The sequence below is a fragment of the Scylla paramamosain genome, chromosome 17 (genome assembly GCF_035594125.1).
Source record: "Scylla paramamosain isolate STU-SP2022 chromosome 17, ASM3559412v1, whole genome shotgun sequence".
NCBI lineage: Eukaryota > Metazoa > Arthropoda > Malacostraca > Decapoda > Portunidae > Scylla > Scylla paramamosain.
In genome coordinates, this window is record NC_087167.1 from 8070477 (window position 1) to 8094213 (window position 23737).

Here is a 23737-nt window from a genome sequence, read left to right on the forward strand (position 1 = left end):
CTGATGAAAAAAATTACCAAAGATACATTGCATAATTTCCCATTGAACTATCAAGGCACATTTTAAAAATTTGTCTCCAAAAGTGAAGATATCATTTTTTTTATATATTTTATCTGAAATGTTTGTGGTTAATTGCAAAAAAAATTATGAAATAATTTAGTCTCTTGAAGTAAAAACAGGATTTTTATTCCCCCTTTCAATGATGTATCATTCATTAACATTGGGTTGATAGTCACGGAGTAGTTTTGAGGAGAGAGAGAGAGAGAGAGAGAGAGAGAGAGAGAGAGAGAGAGAGAGAGAGAGAGAGAGAGAGAGAGAGAGAGAGAGAGAGAGAGAGAGAGAGAGAGAGAGAGAGAGAGAGAGAGAGAGAGAGAAAATTAAGTGAGAGATAAAGGTCTGTGTTTAAATACTCTCATTCTCTTTAAATCCCAGTGCCCTTCCTTTACACCACAGTCATGCCACTATATAATTTTTGAAGTGTTATATGGCATTGCTAGCATTTGGTCCTCCGTTTATTTTTTCAAAGGTATTAATCACTTGAAAGTGAGGGTATCAGGAAGCACCACCTCCCTCACTGCTGCCAGATTTGGAAGTTCTTGGAAGCCTCCTGATTGGCAGTCACTGCTATGGGATAGCTTCTTCTTGGTTTTGGAAGACAACATTGCCATCCCCTTGCTATCCATCTCCTGTGTCTCAATACAAGCATTAGCGTGTCCCCTTATGGCCTTCACAGAGATACCTTAGGCCTATGAGAGGGAGTAGGCTGTGTGCCACAACAACCTAAGCAGATGCCAATTTGCCATTAGATACCAGAAGTGTATATGTTTGGAAAATACTTATGGAAAGAACATGATGTATGCATTTATCTACGTATATGGAGTGATGCATCATACGCATGACAGGAGGGGCTTTGATATTTAACGATAACTTTTTTTATTTTTGTGTATTTATTTAAAATACTTCATCACGTTATGGCAGAAGCATTAACAAACACGAGAATTTTTTTCTAAATATATATATGTATATATATATTTTTTATATTTTTATATTTTTTATTTATTTATTTTTTCTGTGAGGAATGTACTCTTCACTACCACTTTACCATCCAGCACTCCAGCAGTAAGTGGCACATGGGCCCTGATACCATGTCCCAATTTCCTCCCCATGTGACTCATGACCCAGCAGTGATTACTCCACCTCTGGACTCCCCAGGTGTAGATCAAGTGGTCTTTACCCTGCCATTGCCACCATCATCAAGGTGTGTAATAAAAGGAGTAATCTTGTGGAGCCAGTTGCTCCTTGCTCATCATGATTCTGCCTCCAAGAGTCTCCACACCCTCCAGGTGGATGATCATGTAGCTGTGCAGAACCAGGTGTACCAATCATCCTCAATGCTGGGATCACATGGGAACTGTGGTGGTTTCAGCTACACCACCATTATACAGTGCACCTCAGTGGCTCAGGCAGAGTCACCATTCACAACCATTGATTCCTAAGGCCAGTTCCTGATGCTCCTGTGCCTCCTTATGCCACCTGTGCCTAGTGTTGGCACAGGATGGGAGAGAGGAGATGATGTCAAACCTGGACAATTGGGCAATATCTTCTAGGGAATTGGTGGTTAAGGAGCAACCACCCGCCTGTGACATGGAGCTGATATGAGTTGCCACCACGTGCTGATGGGCAGTCTAGCCTAGGGTGCTGTCCTGACTATATCAGATTACATTCACTGTATCCACCAGCACCACAGTAAATGCATGAAAACACACATGGTATTTCACTTTACATTGGCATGAAAAGTAAAATATTAATCTTCATAATATAAAACAAGGATAGGCACCTGTGATAAAAAAAATACAAAAATAAATAGGTAAAAATTAAGAGTATAATTTGAAGGATGTGGCCTTGTGTTTTTCAGAGGAGAGCACTGTGGAAGCAGGGCATTAAATGCAGATATTAGCAGACAGACAGATGCAAGTCTCACCCTTCATGAGTGGTTTCTTCAGTCTCTTCAGAGTTGCTTCATCAAAAGAATGTGTTCTTGGCTTGTAGATTTTCTTCACCTTAATTTGATAAACATTTTCTTCATAATTATCTCTTAGCTTGAAGGATTTCCATCTCTGCCTCTTGAGGGTATTGGTATTTCTGAAAGAATAAAAAGTTGAAAAGTTGTATATACACACCCGCACACTGTTGAGACATCAAAGCAAGATGGCATATGGTCTTCTTCCAAAGGCATAGTGCTAAACTTGAGGATCACAAAACTCTGGGTATTGAAAACAATGGAAAACTATTTATTTACTCCAGCCACATGGCCTAAAATTGTGTGAGTGTGGGTTTTGTCCTCACATCTGGCATGACATTGTGGTGCAGTGCCATCACATCTGCCACAGTAGTGAGATATCTCCTATTTGTAATTTTTTTCACAATGTGGCAGCACTGTTGCTGGCCTTCCTCTACCCCTCTCTCACATGCAAGTCAATGTAACTAGTGTTGTAGCTAACAAGTGATTTATCCACATAAAAGAAATTGCAAGTTCAGATAGGTGAACTGTACATGGAAATATGTATACAATACAGTCAGTGAACACACAGCACACATTACTCAACTAGCATCAAAAATGGGCGGGGGCAAACTGACTTCTTGGCATCTAAGTGCATCTCTTCTCTTCACTCACATCCATAACAATGACCAGTATTGATTACCAATGCCAGTATTCACTGAGTCTTTGGTGACAAATAACAGTGTAACATGATTTTTGTTCTTGGGTAACAACAGTTATTTTCTATCTGCTTATGCATAAGAAAACATGGAAAAACACTGATATTGATTTCTATCTTTGTTTTTATGGACAGGATAATGATATTTATGAAATTTACCTATTCCCACTGGGAGAAAGTAGCGAATTTCAACTCTCATTTCCACAAAATAGAAACAAAACGGCATTTGATACAAACGTGGCATTAATTTATTTTAGGATTACAGAAGTGAAACAACAAAACATTAGAAATAAGTAGTTTTCCACGATTTACGCTTGTACTGTAAATTACTTTCACGAATCAGTCCCCAAATATAGTCTCCCATGTTTTCACTATACAACCCTTGGTAGAGGCGCTCGAAGTCCAGTACATACTGGTGGAAACGCTCATCTTGCTCCTTGGAGTACGCCCCCATGTTGTCCTTAAATTTATCAAGATGAGCATCAAGGATATGGATTCTGAGGGACATCCTGCAACCCATCTTGCCATAATTTCTCACCAAGGTCTCAACAAGCTCCACATAGTTTTCAGCTTTGTGATTCCCTAAGAAGCTGAGAACCATTGCAACCCACACTGCTCTCCCTGTCCTAGTGAGCTTTTTGGGAACTCCTTGCACTCCGTGACCTTTACTTGTAGACTGACGAAGACACCAGCATCCACTTTTGCCCAGACAGCTTAGGGAAGAAATCTTGGAGATACTTGAAAGCTGCAGACTCCTTATCTAGAGCTGTGATGAATTGTTTCATAAGGCCCAATTTTAAGTGCAGTGGAGGAAATAATACCTTTATGGGGTCCAACAATGTCTCTCATTTGATGTTTTTCTTCCTGACACTAAACTTAGTCCGCTGTGGCCAGTCCCTGTGCCACAGTGTCCCTGCTGTCCCAAAAGCAAAGATAAAAAGGAAACTTGGTAAAGCTGCCTTGAAGACTCATCAAGAAGGCCATCATTTTGAAGTCTCTGATAACCTCCCAACCATATTCTTCATATTTCAAGGTATCTAGCAAGATCTTGACACTACTGTATTCCTCTTTGAGCTGGACAGAGTGAGCGAGGGAAAAAAATGGATATGTGTTCCCATTATGAAGCAGCAATGCTTTGAGGCTCCTGCACAAGCTGTCAATGAAGAGGTGTCACTTGTTAGGGTTACAGGCAGTTCCAGCTGCCTCAAACATACTGGTCACATTGCATAAAAAGCTTGAAAAATGCTGGTGACGCTTTCTCTGACCTGATATTTTCACACTAATCATCAAACAAATTCCACTGCTTGAATCTCGACGTCAAGAGCTTGGCATTGGACTTTGTGACACCAAGATCTCTGATAATTTTGGTTGAGGTAGTAAGGGCTTCTCCCCTCAGTTATGCATCTGAAATCTTGATCAATGACTTCATCTTCTTCTGAACAGTTTTTCCTTTCTTAAAACTGCTGCTCTTTCTTTAGAGGAGTGGGTACGGAGAGCTCAGAGCAGAGTGGCACTGGTGCAATGGATGACATAAGGTCTGGATATATGATAGCAGGTTAATTTCAAAACATTACTGTCCAGATCAGGAAAAAACAAAATTTAAGGGAAATAATTGTAATTTTCTTTGATTTCTAGATAAAAGCAATCAGGAAATAACATTTACAGACCAAAGACAAAAAAAAGTTAAAATTTTGTTAACAATGTAAGCGATTTTTTCCTCATGGTGAAACACATTTTATTCTGTTCATGTTGTGGTGTTTGTAGTGATGAGTGCGAGGCAGATAAGTTACAGTGATATCAATCATAGATCTTCACATGTAGGGCTTGAATGGTGTCAGTATAGCAAAAAGATGTAAATTGGAAAATGGGAAACTTCCAAAACCTCATACAAAAATTTTTCAAGGGAGACATTAAGGAATTGTCTTTTTACAACCATGGTGGTGGCATCCCCACTGCTTTCCCTCTGCTGCCTTGCTGTGAGAGTCAGATTAGAGTCCAACTGCCTTCGTAGAGAAGCTTCGAACCTTCACATTACAAATGACAGATGGTATATTTATATTTACCTAAGCAGAATTGGCTGTAGAAATAAGTGAGGAGCAGCTGCAGTACACTACTTCCTAGCTATAAGATTGGATTAGATTCTGAAAATGACAGTCCATTATAAAAGGGTCAATTCCAAGGCATCCTCTCTCCTGCATCCTATTCTTTTTCCTCTTTGATTTCCAAGGAAAGTGGATTATGATATTCTATCTCCTACTTTAATAGAAAATTTGACATACGAGTAGGTACTGAAAGGTTTGAGTGGAGACCTAGAAAGAAGATTAGGAAAAAAATGTTTAAAGGAGTAAAAGTAATTACCTCTGTTTCAACCAGTTTAATGCCCCAAAGACTTAGTTTCCAAAAACTTTCCCTTCATAATATTATGATTGAAAGACATTTATTCACCCCTATGGCCAATAATATAAAATTTATTTCATATTTTTGTGGAGTTGAGCTATTCTAGGATCAAAGAAAGATGATGAGATATACACAAAGGTGTTTCTGACTGACATCAATTTTTTGGCTTTGTAGATATCAAAGAGTTGATCTATACAGACAATCCCCAGATGGCCATTCATCAGGTCATTATATTCGTGTCGTTAACTTGTAAAATATTTTGGGTGTACAGTATCCTCTCAAGTTTTGAGCTTGCTTTCTTCCAAAGTCATAATGCTAAACTCAAGTATTGTGAAACTCAGGATATGGAAAACACTGAAAAGCCCTTATTTATGCCAGCCAGTGTGTTTTCTCCTCACATTCAGTGTGACACAGCAGTGCAGCTGCCACATGAGTGAGTGATTCGCCCTCACATTTGGTGTGATGCATCACTGCAGCTGCCATATGAGTATTTTTTTCCCTCACGTTCAGCATGACGCAGCAGTGTGGCTACCAGACAAATGTGTGATTTGTCCTCTTATTCACCTTGACACAGCAGCATGGCTGCCACACGAGTGTGTATTTTGTCCCAACATTCAGTCTCAGGTCAGGGTTCCTCAGTCTCAGGTCAGGGTTCCTAGTGAACGGACGTGTTTAGTGGGCAGTGACCTGACGCTAATATAGCTGGCTATAGTGTAGACATGGCACCTTGTGTTGCTGAGTCGTCTGGTTGTGTTAGTTCTCCTGTTCTTGAGGCCTTCATTGCGAAGGTCTCAGAGGTGGAGGCTGAGTTCCATCAAAGGATCTCGGAGGTGCAGGCTGAGTTTCGTGAGAGGATCTCAGACCTGCAGGTTGAGTTCTGTGAGAGGATCTCAGCACCTGTGGGAGAGTCGAGCCCCACTGTCACCCAACCTAGCAAGGCGATGGAGCAGCAGTGGTCGGTTGTGTGCAGGGGTGCCAAGAGGCTGAAGGTCCTCAGGGCATCTTGCATGGAGATGAAGAATCCCTTCAGTGTGGTGGAGGAAGTGAAGGAGATGGAGGTGGACATGGTGGGAGGAGACAAGAAGGAGGGGGCAAATGCAGTTACCCTGCCCCAAGGTAGAGTGCTTGTGTTTGGTGATAGTCAGGTTAGGCACTTAGATAGTGCGTTCTGTGTTAGAGATAGGAAGCGTAGGTTGAGGGTGTGTTTGCTGGGGGCCGGGATAGGGAAGGTAGCTGATAGGCTAGACACGTGCTTGGAAAAAGATGGGACCAAGCCCATTGTTTTTCTCAGCGCAGGAGGGAATGACCTTGGAAATTTTCGGGAGGTTTCGACAGGCTTTGGACAGGATTAGGGACAAGGGAGGGATCCCTGTGGTGTGTGGTGCCTTGCTGAGGAGGGGAGTTGGTGCTGAGTGGCTGTCCAGAGCTATTACAGTGAATCGCAAGCTTGTGAATCATTGTAAGGGTAATGGATGATGTTTATCAACAACTGGGACCTCTTCTATAGTAGAGGCACCTTGTATGCCAGGGATGGAGTGCATTTATCACGCCAGGGTGTTCGTTTTTTGGCCGGAACACTCGAGTGGGAGGTAACTGCATTCCAGCGCTTTTTTCGTTAGTCGGGAACGAAGAAGTGGTTGTGAGGTGAAAACGAAGGACAAATTAGTTAAATCTAGAAAGATAACTAGCTCAGGGAAGGTGAGAAATAGCTTAAGTGTTTACTACACAAATTGTAGAAGTATTTTGAATAAAATAGACTTAGAAGAATAGCATATGTAAAGAACCTTGATATCATTGCTTTAACTGAAACTTGGTTAGATATGTCAGGAAAAGTATTTAATCCAGAGGTTAAGATAGATGGTTATATACTGTTTTATAAAGATAGGGAAAACATGAGAGGAGGAGGTGTCACATTATACGTTAGGAACACATTAGAGTGTTGTATTAACAGTAGAATCAAAACAGATAACAAAACAGAGTCGATATGGGTAGATATTATGGAAGGATCACAATCAGTAGTACTGGGAGTAGTGTACAGGCCACCAACCAGTACAAAGGAAATTAACACCTCACTATGGCAGGAAATAAATAGAGCAGGCGGGTACAGTCAGGTATGTGTGGTAGGAGATTTTAATTTCAGGAATATCGACTAGAGCCTGATAGTGGGTAACAAGGAAGCGGAGGAACTTTTTAAGGTAATAATTTAAAAAAAAAAAGATAATTTTTTAAAAAAGGTAGTCGTAGAACCCACAAGGGGGAGCAATATTCTGGATTTAATTCTTACTAACAGGGAGGAAGCAGTCACGCAGGTAGAGGTTGGAGGACAGCTAGGTAACAGTGACCACAGGGAAATTAGGTACAATTTAAAATGTAAAAAAAATTTTAAGAAGCAAAAACACTAGTAAAATACCTGACTTTAGGAGAGCAGATTTTGAGGAATTAAAAAGGTACCTCCAAGGAGTTGACTGGCAATGGATGCAGGGTGAGGTCAGAGAACGGAGTTGAGAGAGATAAGGCAAAATAAGAGAGGTAAGGTGAAGTGTGAGGGTGTAGGATGAAGAGGGAAGATGTGTCCAGAAGGGGCGGAGGAGGGAGGGAGGGGGAGATAGGTGTGAGTATGTTGGAAGGTCAGGTCATGCTGAAATGGGAGAGGAGAGGTCGAGGCAAGCAGATGAGGGAGTGGAGAGGATGGTAAGGGCTGAGATAAGGGGATTAGGTGAAGTAAATGTAGATGATATGTATAAATATTTCGTAGATAAAGTTCACACAGGTCAGTTTGCAAACATCCCATATAAAGCAATAAGATCACAGGAAAAATTTCCCTAAATGGATGACTGCTAGGTTAAAACATTATATAGGGCAGAAGAGAAGTATATATAAAAGATTAAGGGCAGATGAAGAAGTTTTAAAGCCACAATATAATGAATTAGTTAGAACAATCAGGAGGTTAACGAGGAAAGCTAAGGGCAATTATGAATTAAAGGTAGCCAGCCAGGTGAAGACAGACCCCAAAGGATTTTATCAGGTATACAGGATGAAGAATAAGGATACTATAGGTCCATTAAAGGCAGCAGATGGGAAGCTGCTTAGTTCTGGGGAGGAGATTAGCAAAATTCTGAATGAGTATTTTTTAACTGTCTTCACCCAGGAAAACGTGCAGTATATGCCGAATCGTGAACAGATGTTTAGAGCAGATGAGAATGAGAAGCTGACAGATATTTCCATAACCAAGGAGATAGTGGAACAGGAGATAGATAAGCTATAAAAGTTCAAGACACCAGGACCAGATGAAATATATCCCAGAGTACTTAAGGAATGCAAAGAGGTTATTAATGAGCCGTTAGTTTCGGTCTTTAGGAAATCACTTGAGTCAAGTGAGATACCAGTAATGGGGAGGTAGGCTAATGTAGTACCCATCTTTAAGAGAGGAGATAAAACTTTAGCATCTAATTATAGACCTGTTAGCTTAACATTAGTTGTAGGTAAAACATTGGAGTCAATAATAGCGAGGAACATTAGGGAACATTTAGATAAACATAACTTAATAAATCAGTCACAGCACGTCTTTACGAAGGGGAAGTCTTGCCTGACAAACTTGTTAAGTTTTTACAATAAAGTGTACGAGGCAGAAGATAATGGTGATAGTTATGATATCTTATATCTGGACTTTAGTAAAGCATTTGACAAGGTGCCCCATCAAAGGCTCCTGAGAAAGGTTAGGGCACACAGGGTAGATGGGAAGGTGTTAGGCTGGATAAGGTTATGGCTTAGTGACAGGTGACAAAGAGTTGTAATAAATGGCTCTAAATCCGAGTGGGGTCATATAATTAGTGGGGTGCCACAAGGAGCAGTATTAGGGCCATTGTTATTTCTAATATATATCAATGACTTTGATAGTGGAATTACTAGTGATGTTAGTAAATTTGCGGATAACACAAAGATAGGTAGATTAATTAGGTCAGAATCGGATGCCATCGCCTTGCAGGCAGATTTAGATAGGAAGAATGAATGGACGGACAGATGGCAAATGCAATTTAATATCAACAAATGCAAAGTACTTAGCGTAGGTAGAGGAAACCCACACAGTAGGTACACATTAAACAATGAAACTCTGGTAGGTACAGGGTACGAGAAAGATTTAGGAGTTATAGTTAGCTCTGAACTCCGTCTAGGAAAACAATGCAGAGAGGCCAGAAACAGGGCAAATAGGGTACTAGGATTAATTTTTAGGAGTGTTAAAAGTAGAAGGCTGGAAGTAATATCAAATTATACTTGGCGCTGGTCAGACCTCATCTAGACTACGCTGTGCAGTTCTGGTCCCCATATTACAGGAAAGATATAGGTCTATTAGAATCAGTACAGAGGAGAATGACAAAGTATACAGGGGATAAGGAGTATTCCTTATGAGGCGAGATTGAAGCTGTTAAATTTACATTCTTTAGAGAGACGTAGGTTAAGAGGGGACCTGATAGAAGTCTTTAAGTGGTATAAGGGCTATAACAAGGGGGATGTAAGCAAAATTCTTAGGATCAGCAACCAGGATAGAACAAGAAATAACGGGTTCAAGCTTGAAAAATTTAGGTTTAGGAAGGAGATAAGAAAATTGGTTCTCAAATAGTGGTAGATGAGTGGAACAGACTCAGTAATCATGTTGTTAGTGCTAAAACATTAGGGTGCTTTAAGAAAAGATTAGAGGAGTTTATGGATGGGGATAATAGATGGAAATAGGTAGGTATATTTCATACAGGGACTGCCACGTGCAGGCCTGGTCGCTTCTTGCAGCTTCCCTTATTTCTTATGTTCTTATGCATCACTGCAGCTGCCATACGAATGTGTTTTTTGTCTACACATTCAGCGTGATGCATTGGTGCAGTGCCATCACATTTAGAACTGTGTGAGTGTTTGTGTTTTGTCCTCACACTTGGCATGACACAGCTGTGTGGCAGTGTGTAAACAACATTGGCCTCTTGATCTTGATGCTACAAGTGACTCAGGATTTCTGTTAATCTAGGCATCTTCATATTTCTGGAAGTTCATAAATTGGATGTTTATAAGTTGGGAAGTGTCTGTGCAGCCAGGCTGCTGCTAATGTACAATAGTCTAATGCAAATAGCATTTAATGTGTGGGGTAAGTTTGCAGGGATCTTAGTCTAATGAGAAAGGGCTATAATAAGTCACAGGTAAATCTATAACACAGAGCAGGGTAACACAATTTCAGGGGATACTAGTTTAATAATGAGAAGGGCAGGCTGCTGCCACTACCATCATACACAGTGATGCAAATTTACTGAGAAAAGCAAGCTGCTGCTGCTGCTGCTGCTGCTGCTGCTGCTGCTGCTGCTGCTACTGCTGCTGCCACCGCCACCACCACCATGCACTGCTATGCACATTTTGTAAGGATAGGCAGCAACTGCCGCTGCCACCACCCCCATCACCACCATGCACAGTGATGTGAGTTTAGTGAGAAAGAGGGCAGGTTGCAGTTACTGCTGCCAATACCATACACAGTGATGTGAATTTACTGAGGAGAAAGTCAGGGTGCAACTGCCATTGCAACTACTGTTGCCATAGACAGTGATATGAGCTTAGTGAGAAGAGCAGGCTGTAGCTACTGCCACAGCTGCCATCCACAACTGTATCAACAGTGAGTGTTTTAATTATTGTTACTGTACTTTATTGGTTTTTATTCATTATTCTTTTGATGTTTTATGAAGTCTTAATTACCTTCAATTCATAAAAAAAGTTGAATACAGCAGTCATTTTCTGCTATTGCTTCAGTTAAAACTAACATGAACTGCACCTAACGCGGGCTGACAGAACTGAACACCTGCGTTAATGGTGATCTGACTGTATTTGTGTAAGGAATTGTTTTTATAAAAATTAATTTTAGATCTATTAATGATAAGATGCCTCCAGAAGGCAGAGCCTGAATTGTGAGTGCAATGGGAAGCACTAGGGTTAACATAAGATTCTATAAGCATTACTTAAATGTTCTATCAATGCCATCATGGGAAGAAGCAAACCAACAAAGCCTTAAAAAAAAAAAAAAAAAAAAAAAAAAAAAAATGCAGGCAAATCTTCCAAGCCTCTAGGAATAATATCTAGATGTGCTACAGAGTAAAGATAAGTAAGTAAATAATTAAATAAATAAATAAATAAATAGATAAATAAATAAATAAATAACCTATCAATTTTGGAAAAAAAAAGTATACATACCCTCCATCTGTTTTCTGCTTTGCTGGAGAGGTACTTGCAAGTAGATGATCAGAAGACTTGGTTGTGAGGTGATCTTGGGTTACATTACATGCCTCTGGACTGTTTTTAATAGTCTGTTTCTCATGTTGGTGAGCCATGCCAAGATCTTCTGAATTCTGAGCAACACAAATTCTGCTTGATTCACTTTGTTTAACCGATTCTTTAACAACATTTTGTCTATTCAAGTTATTTTTCATCACTGGTTTCTCCACAGTGTTCCGTGCATATGAGTGTTCCTTTGTAGGGTTCACTGTGACATGTGTATTCTGTTGTTTTAATTCTTCATTTTCCATTGTCATATATTTTTTCTGATCAAGTTCACCAGGCCCACATTGTAGACCAGATGAGTTATTTGTACTTGCATCTTTTATTATTTCATCTTTCTGATCTGGAAGGCTAATGCATTCCTTGTCTTCAGCATTCTTTTCAATCATACATTGTGGTTGGTGTGAGTCACTTGGACTTCTGATACCCAAAGGTGGTGACTCCATAGTTGCAGAGGACAGAATACTTCTATTATTTCTGAACATTCTCAGCTCTTTGGTAAGCTCTCCTGTTTTGGGAGAATCCTGAAGGAGAGAATTTTGTCTTAAAGTTTTATTATCCTTTTGGGATTGTGATAAAACATGTTCTTTAGATGATTCAAGAGGCTCTTCCTTTTGTTCACCATTTAATTCATGGGGAAGGTGTCTTGATATGCCATCTCCCTTGTTAAATCTCTTTGATATATGTGATTCTTTTGAACTTACTGGTAGCATTCCTTCAGACTGAAGATTGGAAAAAGTAGATTTACCAGTATCTGAGTTCTGTTGAGGCATATTCGTTTTATTTATTGCATGATCATGGGAAGTTATATTACTTTCTTGATAAGCCCTGAAACATGCTTTCCTCCTTGTACTAGTTACTGGAGGTGTGCAAGAAGGTATTGGTTCAATGACAGTAAAATCTTGATAAACTTCTTGATTACTTCTTAGATTTTCATGAACTTCTGAAGATGGGACTTTTTTTTCTGAGGAAACTGGACTATTTGCTTCAGAATTCCTAACACTCTCACTTGTTTGTAGACATCCATTACTAATGGAGCTTTTAGTACTACAAACTTTACTTGCCTCCTTGTTAGAAATATTCCCAAGTTCTGCACTTGTGTCTTTATTTTGGGAATGAATTTCAGATTTCTTGAGATGTGTCAACAACCCTCCATCACTCTTAACAACTACCAGTAGAGAAGTATCACGACTGCTCAGCTGCAGTTGGTTTGGCAATGTGTCCTTCAGAGTCTGATGTGGGGTTGATATGTAATAACTTGTTCTTGCAAAGAGAGGACACATGTATTCCTCATTGTCTTGCCATCGTTTTGAACTCTTCATCAATGAAGTGAATGAAATGAGGGGATTCTTTTGTGATATTTCAGAATCAGAATCTTCCATCAGTATCAATGATTGTTCATTTTCAGAATCATCATCTGAGCTATCTCCTGAAAATGAACAATCATCTTCATTTTCTAAGCAGTATAAGGATAATGAGTCTTCCATATCTTTAGTTTCTAAAGGCTGACATTTCTGAGAACTTTTCACTTTCATCTTATCTGATGTGAAGTGCTTATTATTATTTGTACAAGAGTTTTCTTCCTGTCCTACTTGCAAATGCTGATTGTAATCATCAGACAGCTGCTTTTCATTCTTGCTAAGTCCAGTTTTGTTATGACTATCTTTTTTACTTGGTAGATCTTCACTTATAACTAGTTGGGTCTGATCATGACAAGACTCTCTTAATATGTGCTCATACTGTTCATTCATGAGTTGTCTGTGGCTGTTTAGTTTAAGTGGTTTACTCAATGAACACTGCACTGAGTCACTGTCCAACATACCAGCTTTGGTTAACAGATAAGACTGGTCATGAGAGGCTTTAAATTCAGTTTCTTCATATTTTTCACTCATAAGCTGACTCTGTGTCTCTCTTTTAACTGGTTCCTCATAAGGTGAATTTTGAGTAGATTTACATTCTATCTTCAGCCTAACATTCTTGATTTCAAGGTCAATTGAGGGCTCAGAGGTATTGCCATCAAACATTAGTCCTTCGTACAAGGCTGCTGTCCTAACAGCTCTTCTATAGTGTTGGCTTGGTTTGGAAATTCTTTTAGTTTCACTCAATCTGGGAGCTACATGTTGGAGGTGCACTGAGTTTGTAACTCCATCCTCTGAAAAAGATGGAAGAAATCTTTAAACAGTGAATACACAGGAAAAGCTGCCACAAAGACAAAAAATATTATGTTTCCTTACAGACCAAGCTAACTTTTGACAACTAGAGTATTATCTATAAAAAGGGCACATCTTACAGAGCAAGTTAACTGTGTGAGAAATAAGGTGCTTTTTGTGATGTTAAATATAAACTGTACTTAGTTTTTGTAAAATAAATAATGTCAGATTAGCAAAAAAATCATGCAGTTGGGTACGCTAGAATACGTGATCGTTATAACGTACAACTGTAATAATCGGAATAATAGACCAAAACTGGCATAACAAACTCGCCACTAGTGTGAGCACTGGAATTTTAATAAAAATTTAATCTAAATAACTAACCAAAACTACCAAGACGAACTTTCAATTCATGCCGGCACTGAAATTTTAATAAATATTTAATCAGAATAAGAAAATAAACCTTGCAAGACTAACTCACCAGCTGTGTGAGCCACTGCTCAACCATTCACCACCTGTCCTTTCCTCCCTTTTTTTTATTTTGCCTCCCTTCTTTCTTCCTGTCTCAAACCTCCCTCCCTGTCACCTCCCCTCCCCCTTATCTGTCAGAGATAAGGAACAAGGGAGTGAAACCAACCTCTCTCTCTCTCTCTCTCTCTCTCTCTCTCTCTCTCTCTCTCTCTCTCTCTCTCTCTCTCATTCATTTTATATATTTTTTGCTTCATTGTTTTTCACTTTTTCACTCATATTCATAATTCCATTTTCATTCTCAATCAGCCTCATTCTATTTAGCAATCCTTAGGATTGTTCTTACTTTCACACACACACACACACACACACACACACACACACACACACACACACACACACAAAAAGAGAGAGAGAGAGAGAGAGAGAGAGAGAGAGAGAGAGAGAGAGAGAGAGAGAGAGAGAGAGAGAGAGAGAGAGAGAGAGAGAGAGAGAGAGAGAGAGAGAGAGAGAGAGAGAGAGAGAGAGAGAGAGAGAGAGAGAGAGAGAGAGAGAGAGCTCCAACTTAAGTGGGATTTACTGTATGTATATGCATGACACTGACAGTAGGTAAATGTAATCAGTACTTGTCAAAGCAGTGCAAAACTCAGGTTGATAATGAGTGAAACTTGGGATGGTAAGAATTTAGGACGTGGAGTGAAACTTGGGTATTGTATATAAGTGCTGTGTTATCTCAAGTTTACTGGTGCAAATACATATTTTTTTTTAATTGTGGATTTTTCATATTACTTTCTGGTTCCCTAGAACCAATTAATTTTTTCCCATAGGCTCTTCAGTTGCCATAATGCACATTTACTATAATAAATGCTATGTTGGAACGAATCAAGTTCATTGTTGCATACCCTACTGTATATGGGATCACCCTTACTTGATTAGTTGATTGCTGCCTCACACTTTGCCATCAGTATGAAGATCAAGTATGTAGTTTGATTAGGTTAATCCTGGGGTGGTTTGAGGCAGGGAGTCAGGTTACATTAAATATGGAGCTCATAGAGGGGGTCAGTAATTGTGAGACTGGAAGGAAGATAGGAAGATCAGAAGGAGCCATCACATGGGTGGCGAAGGCTGCACTAGCGCTTGGAAGAGCTGGCACTTCCTGTTGCCTTGCAAGTCACAAGCCTCTTCTGCTTGAGAGAAAGAGGAGGCAGCGACTCAATGTTTGCAAGACATATATCCTATCAACTTATCTATTCTTGTACCTGTCTTCCTTTTTCACCCAGAGCCTTTCTTCCTCTCAGGAGTGACAGCTGTTCCAAGTGCTAGTGCAGCCTTTGTCACCAATGAGATGGCTGCTTCTGATATTCCTATCTTTCTTCCAGTCTCACAATTACTGAGCCCCTTTCAAACAAACACCATCACAACACTCTTTCCTTCTTTTAAAACTTGCAAGGAACCATTATTATGTAAGGAGACTTTATGTGAGCAATGAAATGGGAAGGTTGCAGCAAGGGGAAAATGGGCACAGGAGTGTAGGAGAGATATCTCCCCTCCCGACTGTACCTTACAGTTACTGTTACTGATTGAAAAACTGAGCCTAGTATCATCAAGGCATGTGAATCACTATATGTAACAATTTACCACTTTTTAATACCTCCCATGGCATGCTGTGATGTTTACAGTTCACTTTTTTTTTTTTTTTGGCAACTCTATATATAGTGTAATGGCATAAGGTATGCATGTATCTCTCTGTATGTCTGTGGGTGAAGATCGAGCTCTTTGAAGAAGCTTGGTCTTAAAGATAATGGAACATACTGTGTTATGGTATAATACAGGGTGTAACACAAGTTTCTGTGGATATTGTCAGAGGTGAAAATACGGGTTAACCTAAGTCGGAAATGTTCTATGCACATACAGTCAGCAACACTCGTGATTAGAACTCCTGCCAACGTGAGCATCACATTGCACAAACTGGCAGCTTGCCCCTTCTCAGTCTGAAAAAATCTGCCAGAAGAAAATAACTATATGGCAACTTTGGTTAGTCCCTCAATGTTTTGAAAGCATAGGATAATGAATTCAGTGTTTAACATATTATCATAAAGGAAAATGATCTTTTGTGACTGCTCCTTGCTTCAGCTAACAGAATGGCTGTGTTTGTTTTAAATAAAGTGTTCTACTCAAGTGATGTGTGATGCCTGGAAAATATACAGGCCATGATTACATAGTAGGAGCGTTAAGGTTTCACTAAAATGGTGAAACAAATTTAAAACTATGCTACATAACCACTGGCAATGAAAAGACTGTAAGTGTGTTGGTGAAGAAATGGACTGTTGAAGGACAAGAGGATGTGTCTCATGACAAACATTGTGGTGGGCGCCCCAAAATGTTTTTTTTTTTTTTTTTTTTTTTGTTGTTTTGCTGTAAGCTGAGGATGTACCTTTAACTGTCTCTTGATACCATGTAAGGTGTTATTAAACAAGGATATGTGCTAAATGATGAAAATAAGCAGATAAATGCCATAAGTGAAAATATACTAATTCGTGAATAGTGAAATCACAATTACAGGAAAAGCAGTGTTGTTAGAGTAGCGGGTTCACCAGAAAAGGCAGGCATCGCCCAGGGATCAATCCCAGGACCTTCCACTTGCCAGGGTGGACATGCAACCTGTTACACCATGGTTTTCTCTTGGTGACAACCCTCACATCTCCCTAAGGCCCTTTGGCCAGGCCAGTGAATTGCTCCCTGGATCTTACTCACTGCGCCATGTTAGAGTAGGGAGTTCACCAGAAAAGGCAGGCACTGCCCAGGGATCAAACACGGGACCTTCCACTTGCTGGGCGGATGTGCAACCCATTACATCACGGTTACCTCTAGGTGACAACACTCACAAGCGTACTATAAGTGTTCCCTGCCATTTTATTATACCATATATGAGTAAAATAATCCCACTGCCAAATATTTCTATAAATGTTTCTTACCTTGATCTTGACTTTTGTGGAATATCTTGCATGCAGTAAGTGAGAGGTGCACCAGTTCAGTGAGCTGTGGACACTGTGGAACCATGAAAGTGGTGCAAATAATCTTGGCTATATCCTCTACGGTCAGGAGATTGTGCTTTAACAATATGGCCTTAATGGTCTCCATCCTAAATTCTGCATTTTGTTCTGGTGAACAAAGGCCTGCCCATGCCTTTCGTTGGTCCAGGACACCCAGCCAATGGATGAATGGGTATGTTTGATTTCTCTCTAGAATAATCAATAATATATTCAGTGAAATTAAATTATGCTGAAAGAAAGTGATATTCAACTGCCAGAATTAGTGAAGCCAAAACAATTAAAATAACTATTTTTATAGCTGAAATAGATGACAATCTTACCTCCACAAAGACTGATGCCCTTTCTTTTCCAGACTTTGCGAACATCATCAAAGGAGAACAAAGGACTTAAAATTAGTGTTACTTCCAGCCATCTTTTACTGATTCTTCCTGTGATCCGCTGAACAAGCTGCTCCCATAAGAACTGGGTGGTGATCTCATTGCAGTCACTCATGAACATCGTTATATTTACGCTGCTCTCCAGATTAACAACTTTTTTGTAGTGGCAATAAGTGAGTTCAAGTTTTTGGTGTCTATCATTGGAAAGGTCAGTCATGACCTTTTCAAACCAGCTGCCATTATCACATGCTGTGTGTGGAATGTCAAATGTGTACTGCTCCTTGACCTGCCAAAATCTCAATGTATCTGTTCGGATCTCTCGATTAATTGTGTGATTACATGGTCTTCCCTTTCTCATCTCAGTGGTGGAAGAGTGATGGCAGATAGAATTTCTCTTGAGTGTTTCTTCATGATTTCTTTTACACCTCATACTTAATAAATAGTCATTAAGGGTGAAACCTTCAAAATCCAGAACTTCTTCCATATCTGAATCTTCGCAAGTATGTCCTCCTTGGGAAACTGAGGCTTCTACTGTCCGACATACAGTTACCTGAAAATATAACAATAATTAGATGCATATGTGTGTGTGTGTATGAGTTGAAGAGATTGGGCCTGACTACAGTAGAAAAAAAGGAGGGAAAGAGGTGATTTGATAGCAATATATTGAATATTGGAAGGAATGGAAAAGTTGGATATAGAAGACCTCATGATACCAGATATGAGAAACACAAGAGGACATGGAAGGAAATTGAAAAGGAGTGTTTGCAGAAGAGACATCAAGAAACATAGATTCCCCCACAGAAGTATAACAGTGTAGAATGAACTTAAGGATGAGACTGTGTGCAAAGACAATTCATAAATTTAAAGAAAATCTAAAAGTCAATATGGAGACAGGACGCCATGAGCCTAGTGTGGCTCTTGTCCTGTATTTCACAACTAGGTAAATACAAGTAGGTAAATACACACACACACACACACACACACACACACACACACACACACACACACACACACACACACACACACACAGAAAACAAGAATCACCTTGAAAAATGCCATTACATATACAGTCAGGTTGTTGCTAATGTACAATACTGACAAAAAATCAAATTTAATGCGAAGGATCAATTTGCTTCCAAGTCATACTCTAACATGGGAAGTTTAAATCCTAACATAGGGATAGGCTGCAACAAGTCACAAAAAACATCTGTAATGCAGATTAGGGCAACACCAGTGTCAGGGGACCTAGTATGCTGCCACTGCCTGTAGCCCCACCACCCACAGTGATGCTAGTTTAATGAGGAGAAGGGCTGCAACTGCCACTGCCACCACTGCCACAGACACTGATGCAAATTTATGGAGAAGGGCAAGCTGCAGCTGCTATTGCCGCCAGCATACACAGTTATGCATATTTAGTGAGGAAAAAGGGAGGGCTGCTGCTGTTGCTGCTGCTGCCACCACCTCCACCACCACCATCCACAGTGATATGTTCATCAGCTGAGTGTGTAAACAATAGCTCAACATGTTTTTTCAATGACTTACTGTACAATACCAGTTTTTATTCATTAAAATAGCCCAAAGTGAAACTGAATCCCAGCATTAGCACTGACCTAACTATATTGTGGCAGATGTAGAAAAAAAAAAAAAAATCCATAAAAAAAGCATTAGAGATAGGAATGTAATAGGAAAACATGTCTTGAAATTGGCTATGCACATATGTAATACTGTATAATACCATTTTTCCTACTGATCTCCAATAAATGACAACAATTAACAGGACATGCAATATCCAGATGCATTCAACTTCCTGACATACTTTGGATGAATCAGAATGGATATTGGAGGGAGTATATATATATATATATATATATATATATATATATATATATATATATATATATATATATATATATATATATATATATATATATATATATATATATATATATATATATATATATATATATATATATATAAAGTCAAGATTGCTATAATGGGTGTTTTCATTGGGTGTTTTCCCTATTATGGAGTAAGATAAAAAATTTGATTCAGAATTCTTTATTACACTGGTTAAGCCAATATAGTGTGGATCAGGGCAATGTAGGTCTTGACATATCAGCACTCTGAACCACATCCATCCTTTCCAAGTCAGACATTTGTGACTGCTGATGCCATCCCCAACCTTCCTGTGTTCCTACCACCTTACCAGCATGCATTGCTGAGGGTTGCTGCAGTCTGTCAAGTTGGCTATTACAAAAGGCAAATTACACTAGGTAAATTTTCTGTGGATCTCTGGGGGAAAAAAACATGTATTTTAGAGTACACAGACCTATTACAATGGACATTTTTATCACACTTGTCTCATGTTTTCTCTTTATATCGTAGTCTCGATCAATGCATTTCCATAACAAGAAATATGGCTGACATTACTCTCTACACTAGTTTGCAGTTACTTTGGCCCCTGTGACACTTCTTTGACTTAAAAAAAAAAAAAAAAAAAAAAAAAGTGGAGATGGAAATGGCCTGCAAGAAGAAGAACAGTGAAGCAATGCAGCTGCTGCAGGTCCTATGTCTTGATGATGAAATAAGCTACAAACAGTGGAAGAGAGTCAGCAAGAGTTTTATGAAATATTGAGCCTTTTACAACCAATAATAGCCAAGAAAGGCACCAGGCTACTATAGCATCTAACATAGTATGATTTGTTTTATGTTGCTGCTGCTGATTATTACTATTATTATTTGTTTATATTTGTCATGGATGTTTGTGAGATACACTAAGCCCTGCCTAAGTTGGAGCTGAATATCTTGGATATTGGATGAGTCAGACACTTTTGTGCCCTCACTTAAGTGTCGGACATTTCCGACTGTTGACCAAGATATAGGGGGGAAGTTGGACACTCGTGCACTTGGACAGACACCTGATATCTTGGATTGTTCTCTGAGATATATGGTGGAAGTTGGATGTTTGGATAGACATCGGATACATATCTAATGAGCTATTCTACTGTAGGGCTTTACATCTTGTATTATCCTGAGTTATCCACATGAAAGAATAGGAGAAAATTACTGAAATGACCTTTGGTTTTAACACAATTATATGAACAGAAAAAAAATGTGGGTAGATACATGGTGATGTTGAAAGAGGCAAGTGTGGGGGATGCTGTGATGCAGTCAGTACTGCTGGTGCTTCAGAAAAAATTTTCAAGATTTACACCAGAAAAGATGGACACATATTTATATTAAATATTAAATATTGAATATATAATTTAAATATCAAATATTAATCTTTTTCCCTATACAGTGCATAATACATAACTACCTGGAGTTTACAATCAATATGCATACTGGAAACACTGCTTGCTCTCTATACAGCCTTTGTCATGTTGTGTTTGCTGGTCTTCACCATGGCTTCTAAGGGTACATCTAGTTTTCCCCTGACAACTCGGATTTTTGGATATCTCAGATTGGCATTCCCCCCAGTTAATTTGATTTAGGTGGGGTTTACTGTATTTGATTAAAATTGTGGTCCTTTGGTGAAATCTATTATAGCATTTATATCATACAGGGTGTGACATGAATTTTTGCAAATATTGCCCGAGATGAAAATCCTGTGTATTTTAAGTGAAAAATATTCTATGCACATACATGCATTTTGAGGTGTTGTTTAGTCAAGGTATGAAATTTAAGAGTGGCCTGGCAACAGATACAATGGCCAGGCCAGGCAGGTATCCATGACGGGGATCTGAAATGTCATGATTTCTACAAGTCTCGGAGCTTTACAGAATCCCATGACAAAACAAGTGACAACAATGGACTGATACTGATTACTGATGAACATTACACAATGATAGTATGGATGTAATAAACAACAAATAAAATAATAAGCTGTGTGGCACCATGCCTGCCCAGGCAGGGAGTGGGAAGCAGCGAGGCTAGCAGCAAATCAGCTGAATGTTAGTCAGATCGCTTAGTTTCCCTCTGGGACAGTGACAATAAATACGTTCAGATTGTATTGCACAACTTGAAGTAATGTGGAGCGTGTGGAAATGGTGCTTCTCTGCCATGGTTACCTGCCCAGACTGACTGATGCTATCTGTCGCCTGACCATACTTGAATTTCATATCACAGCTAAACGACGCCTCAAAATACATATGTGCATAGTTTTTTACTTAAAAATAACCCGTACTTTGACCTCTGGCAACATCTGCAGAAACTTGTGTTACACCATGTATAGTCATCAGTACAATGAATTTTTGGTAGAATTGTGGGAGGAGATATTCTAGACTCCTGACTCACTTTACATTTTTTTTTTCCCTTAGGATGCATTGTTTTTATTTACACTTTTCTCATAACATGGGCATGTCCTGGAACACCTTGTGTGCATTATAGCTTACAGCAATCTTGATTATGTGTGTGTGTGTGCATGTGTATTTACCTAGTTGTGACATACGGGAGGGGAGCTAAGTTCGTAATTTTTTGAGGTCCGTTGTTAGGTTAGGTTGTGCTATGTTAGGTTATGTTATGTTAGGTTTGGTTAGGTTGTGTTATGCAAGGTTAATAATCTAATGGGGTGGTCCGGGTTAATGTTCTAGCGGGGAGGTCCAGAGAGGAGCACATTCCCCCTGGCTAGGTTACATTAAGTTAGGTTAGGGAAATTCGAAATATTGAGGAAATTTTCCTTAGATTTTTTATTACCTTTATTTCACTTATTTTCATCGCCCCCCAAAAAACCCGATTCTGCACAGGCCCTCAAACTTGTTTGACAGGTTAGAGCGGGTTGGGAGGGGAATGTCAGGGATAGACTTCTTATCAAGAAATACTAGGTTTGTATGCTTTCAAAATAGGATTATCCAAAGATTTACCTCCATTTATCACGCCAACTAACAAAATGTTGGAAAAGCGACTCAATACTGCATAAGTGACAAAATGTCGAAGATCCGACAAAATGTCGAAAATCCGACAAGATATCACAAATCCGACAAAATGTCGTAAATCCGACAAAATGTTGAAAATCCGACAAAATGTCGGAAATCCGACAAAATATTGGAAACACGACAAAATGTCGGAAGACTGACAAAATATTACCAAAGCCATTAAATGCTAGAAGTGGACAAGCTTTAGGATTATAGCTCTCCTGTATGCCAAATTTAACTGTCATGCACACCAATATACTTACTTGAGTAATGGCCTTTTTAAGAGTCCCATTCTGTCATAATCAAGGAAGACTGCAAGCCTTTGAGTTTCAGAGATTGTATTGAACACAGAAGATCTTGTGTTCCAGAGCGCACTGGTGCAAGCCAAAGCCTGCCTCATCTCAGGAAGGCATTCAGACACAGTTCCAAGCAGTCACTTTGAAGGTTCAGAATATGAAAGCGCAGCTAGCCATCCAGCCTCCGTTTAGGGGGAGGAGAGAGGGGAGGAGAAGGTGGGAGGGGGAGAATCAGTGTTGCCATATGAAACTTGGCTTGAGGCTTTCTCCTTGTGGTAGATATATAACAAAAAATATATAGCAATTACTCATAATATCAACAAACAATGTCATACTTTATTACAAAAATAAGCATACTGGGCATGTTAAAATGCATATTTTCTGCTGCATATATATTAATGGTTTGTGTCAGCACAGAATCAGCATCTTCATTATTATGCTACGGTGAACGATGTCACAAATGATTATTAATCTAATAACTAGTGAACAATTATAGTATTTACAATTATGGTAGATCGCATGCATTTGGTTATGACTGAATTCATGAAGACGAATCCAAAAGTGGGTTACTGAGCTTCAAGGGCAAGTGGCAAGAGGTATGACGCATAAATTTAGTAGTGTCTAAAACTTTCATCTTGCTAGAAGTAGCAACGTTAATCAACATACATTATTGAGAGAGAGAGAGAGAGAGAGAGAGAGAGAGAGAGAGAGAGAGAGAGAAATTCCAGCTATTCCGATTTTCTGCTTTTTCAACAGTTCAATGGTGGTCGATATAATAGTTTGGTAATACAAAACATTGTTATTTTACTTGAATGATAAGAAAAATATTCCATGACAACCATAAGAACTCAGTCCATGGGAATTTGCGTTGATCATAAAAATGATAATTATTTATAGCTCGGGCTGTTTATGCTAAATATAACAGTTTTTTTTTATTGCTATATTTGATAATATGCAAGTAAATTGAGTACAGAAACTTTCGAGTTAATAACAACAGTTTATCAAATGTTCTATTCATAGAAGTGAACATTTTGAATTGCTAATGTTTAACGGGGCTAAGCAGCTA

At 39.2% G+C, this 23737-nt stretch overlaps 1 protein-coding gene across 1 annotated transcript in view; it reads right to left on the bottom strand.

Moving 5' to 3' along the window:
- Nucleotides 1-22904, bottom strand: part of LOC135108418 (mucin-17-like) — a 36733-nt gene extending 13829 nt beyond the window's left edge. The window contains exons 1-5 of the mRNA XM_064019372.1: nucleotides 22639-22904; nucleotides 17406-18012; nucleotides 17008-17274; nucleotides 11331-13566; nucleotides 1982-2142 (exon numbers count right to left, since the gene is read on the bottom strand). Coding sequence (XP_063875442.1) covers nucleotides 1982-2142; nucleotides 11331-13566; nucleotides 17008-17274; nucleotides 17406-17946 — 3205 coding nt within the window. The 5' untranslated portion in view covers nucleotides 17947-18012; nucleotides 22639-22904. The remainder of the gene's footprint in view (nucleotides 1-1981; nucleotides 2143-11330; nucleotides 13567-17007; nucleotides 17275-17405; nucleotides 18013-22638) is intronic.
- Between the last annotated feature and the right edge of the window lie 833 nt (nucleotides 22905-23737).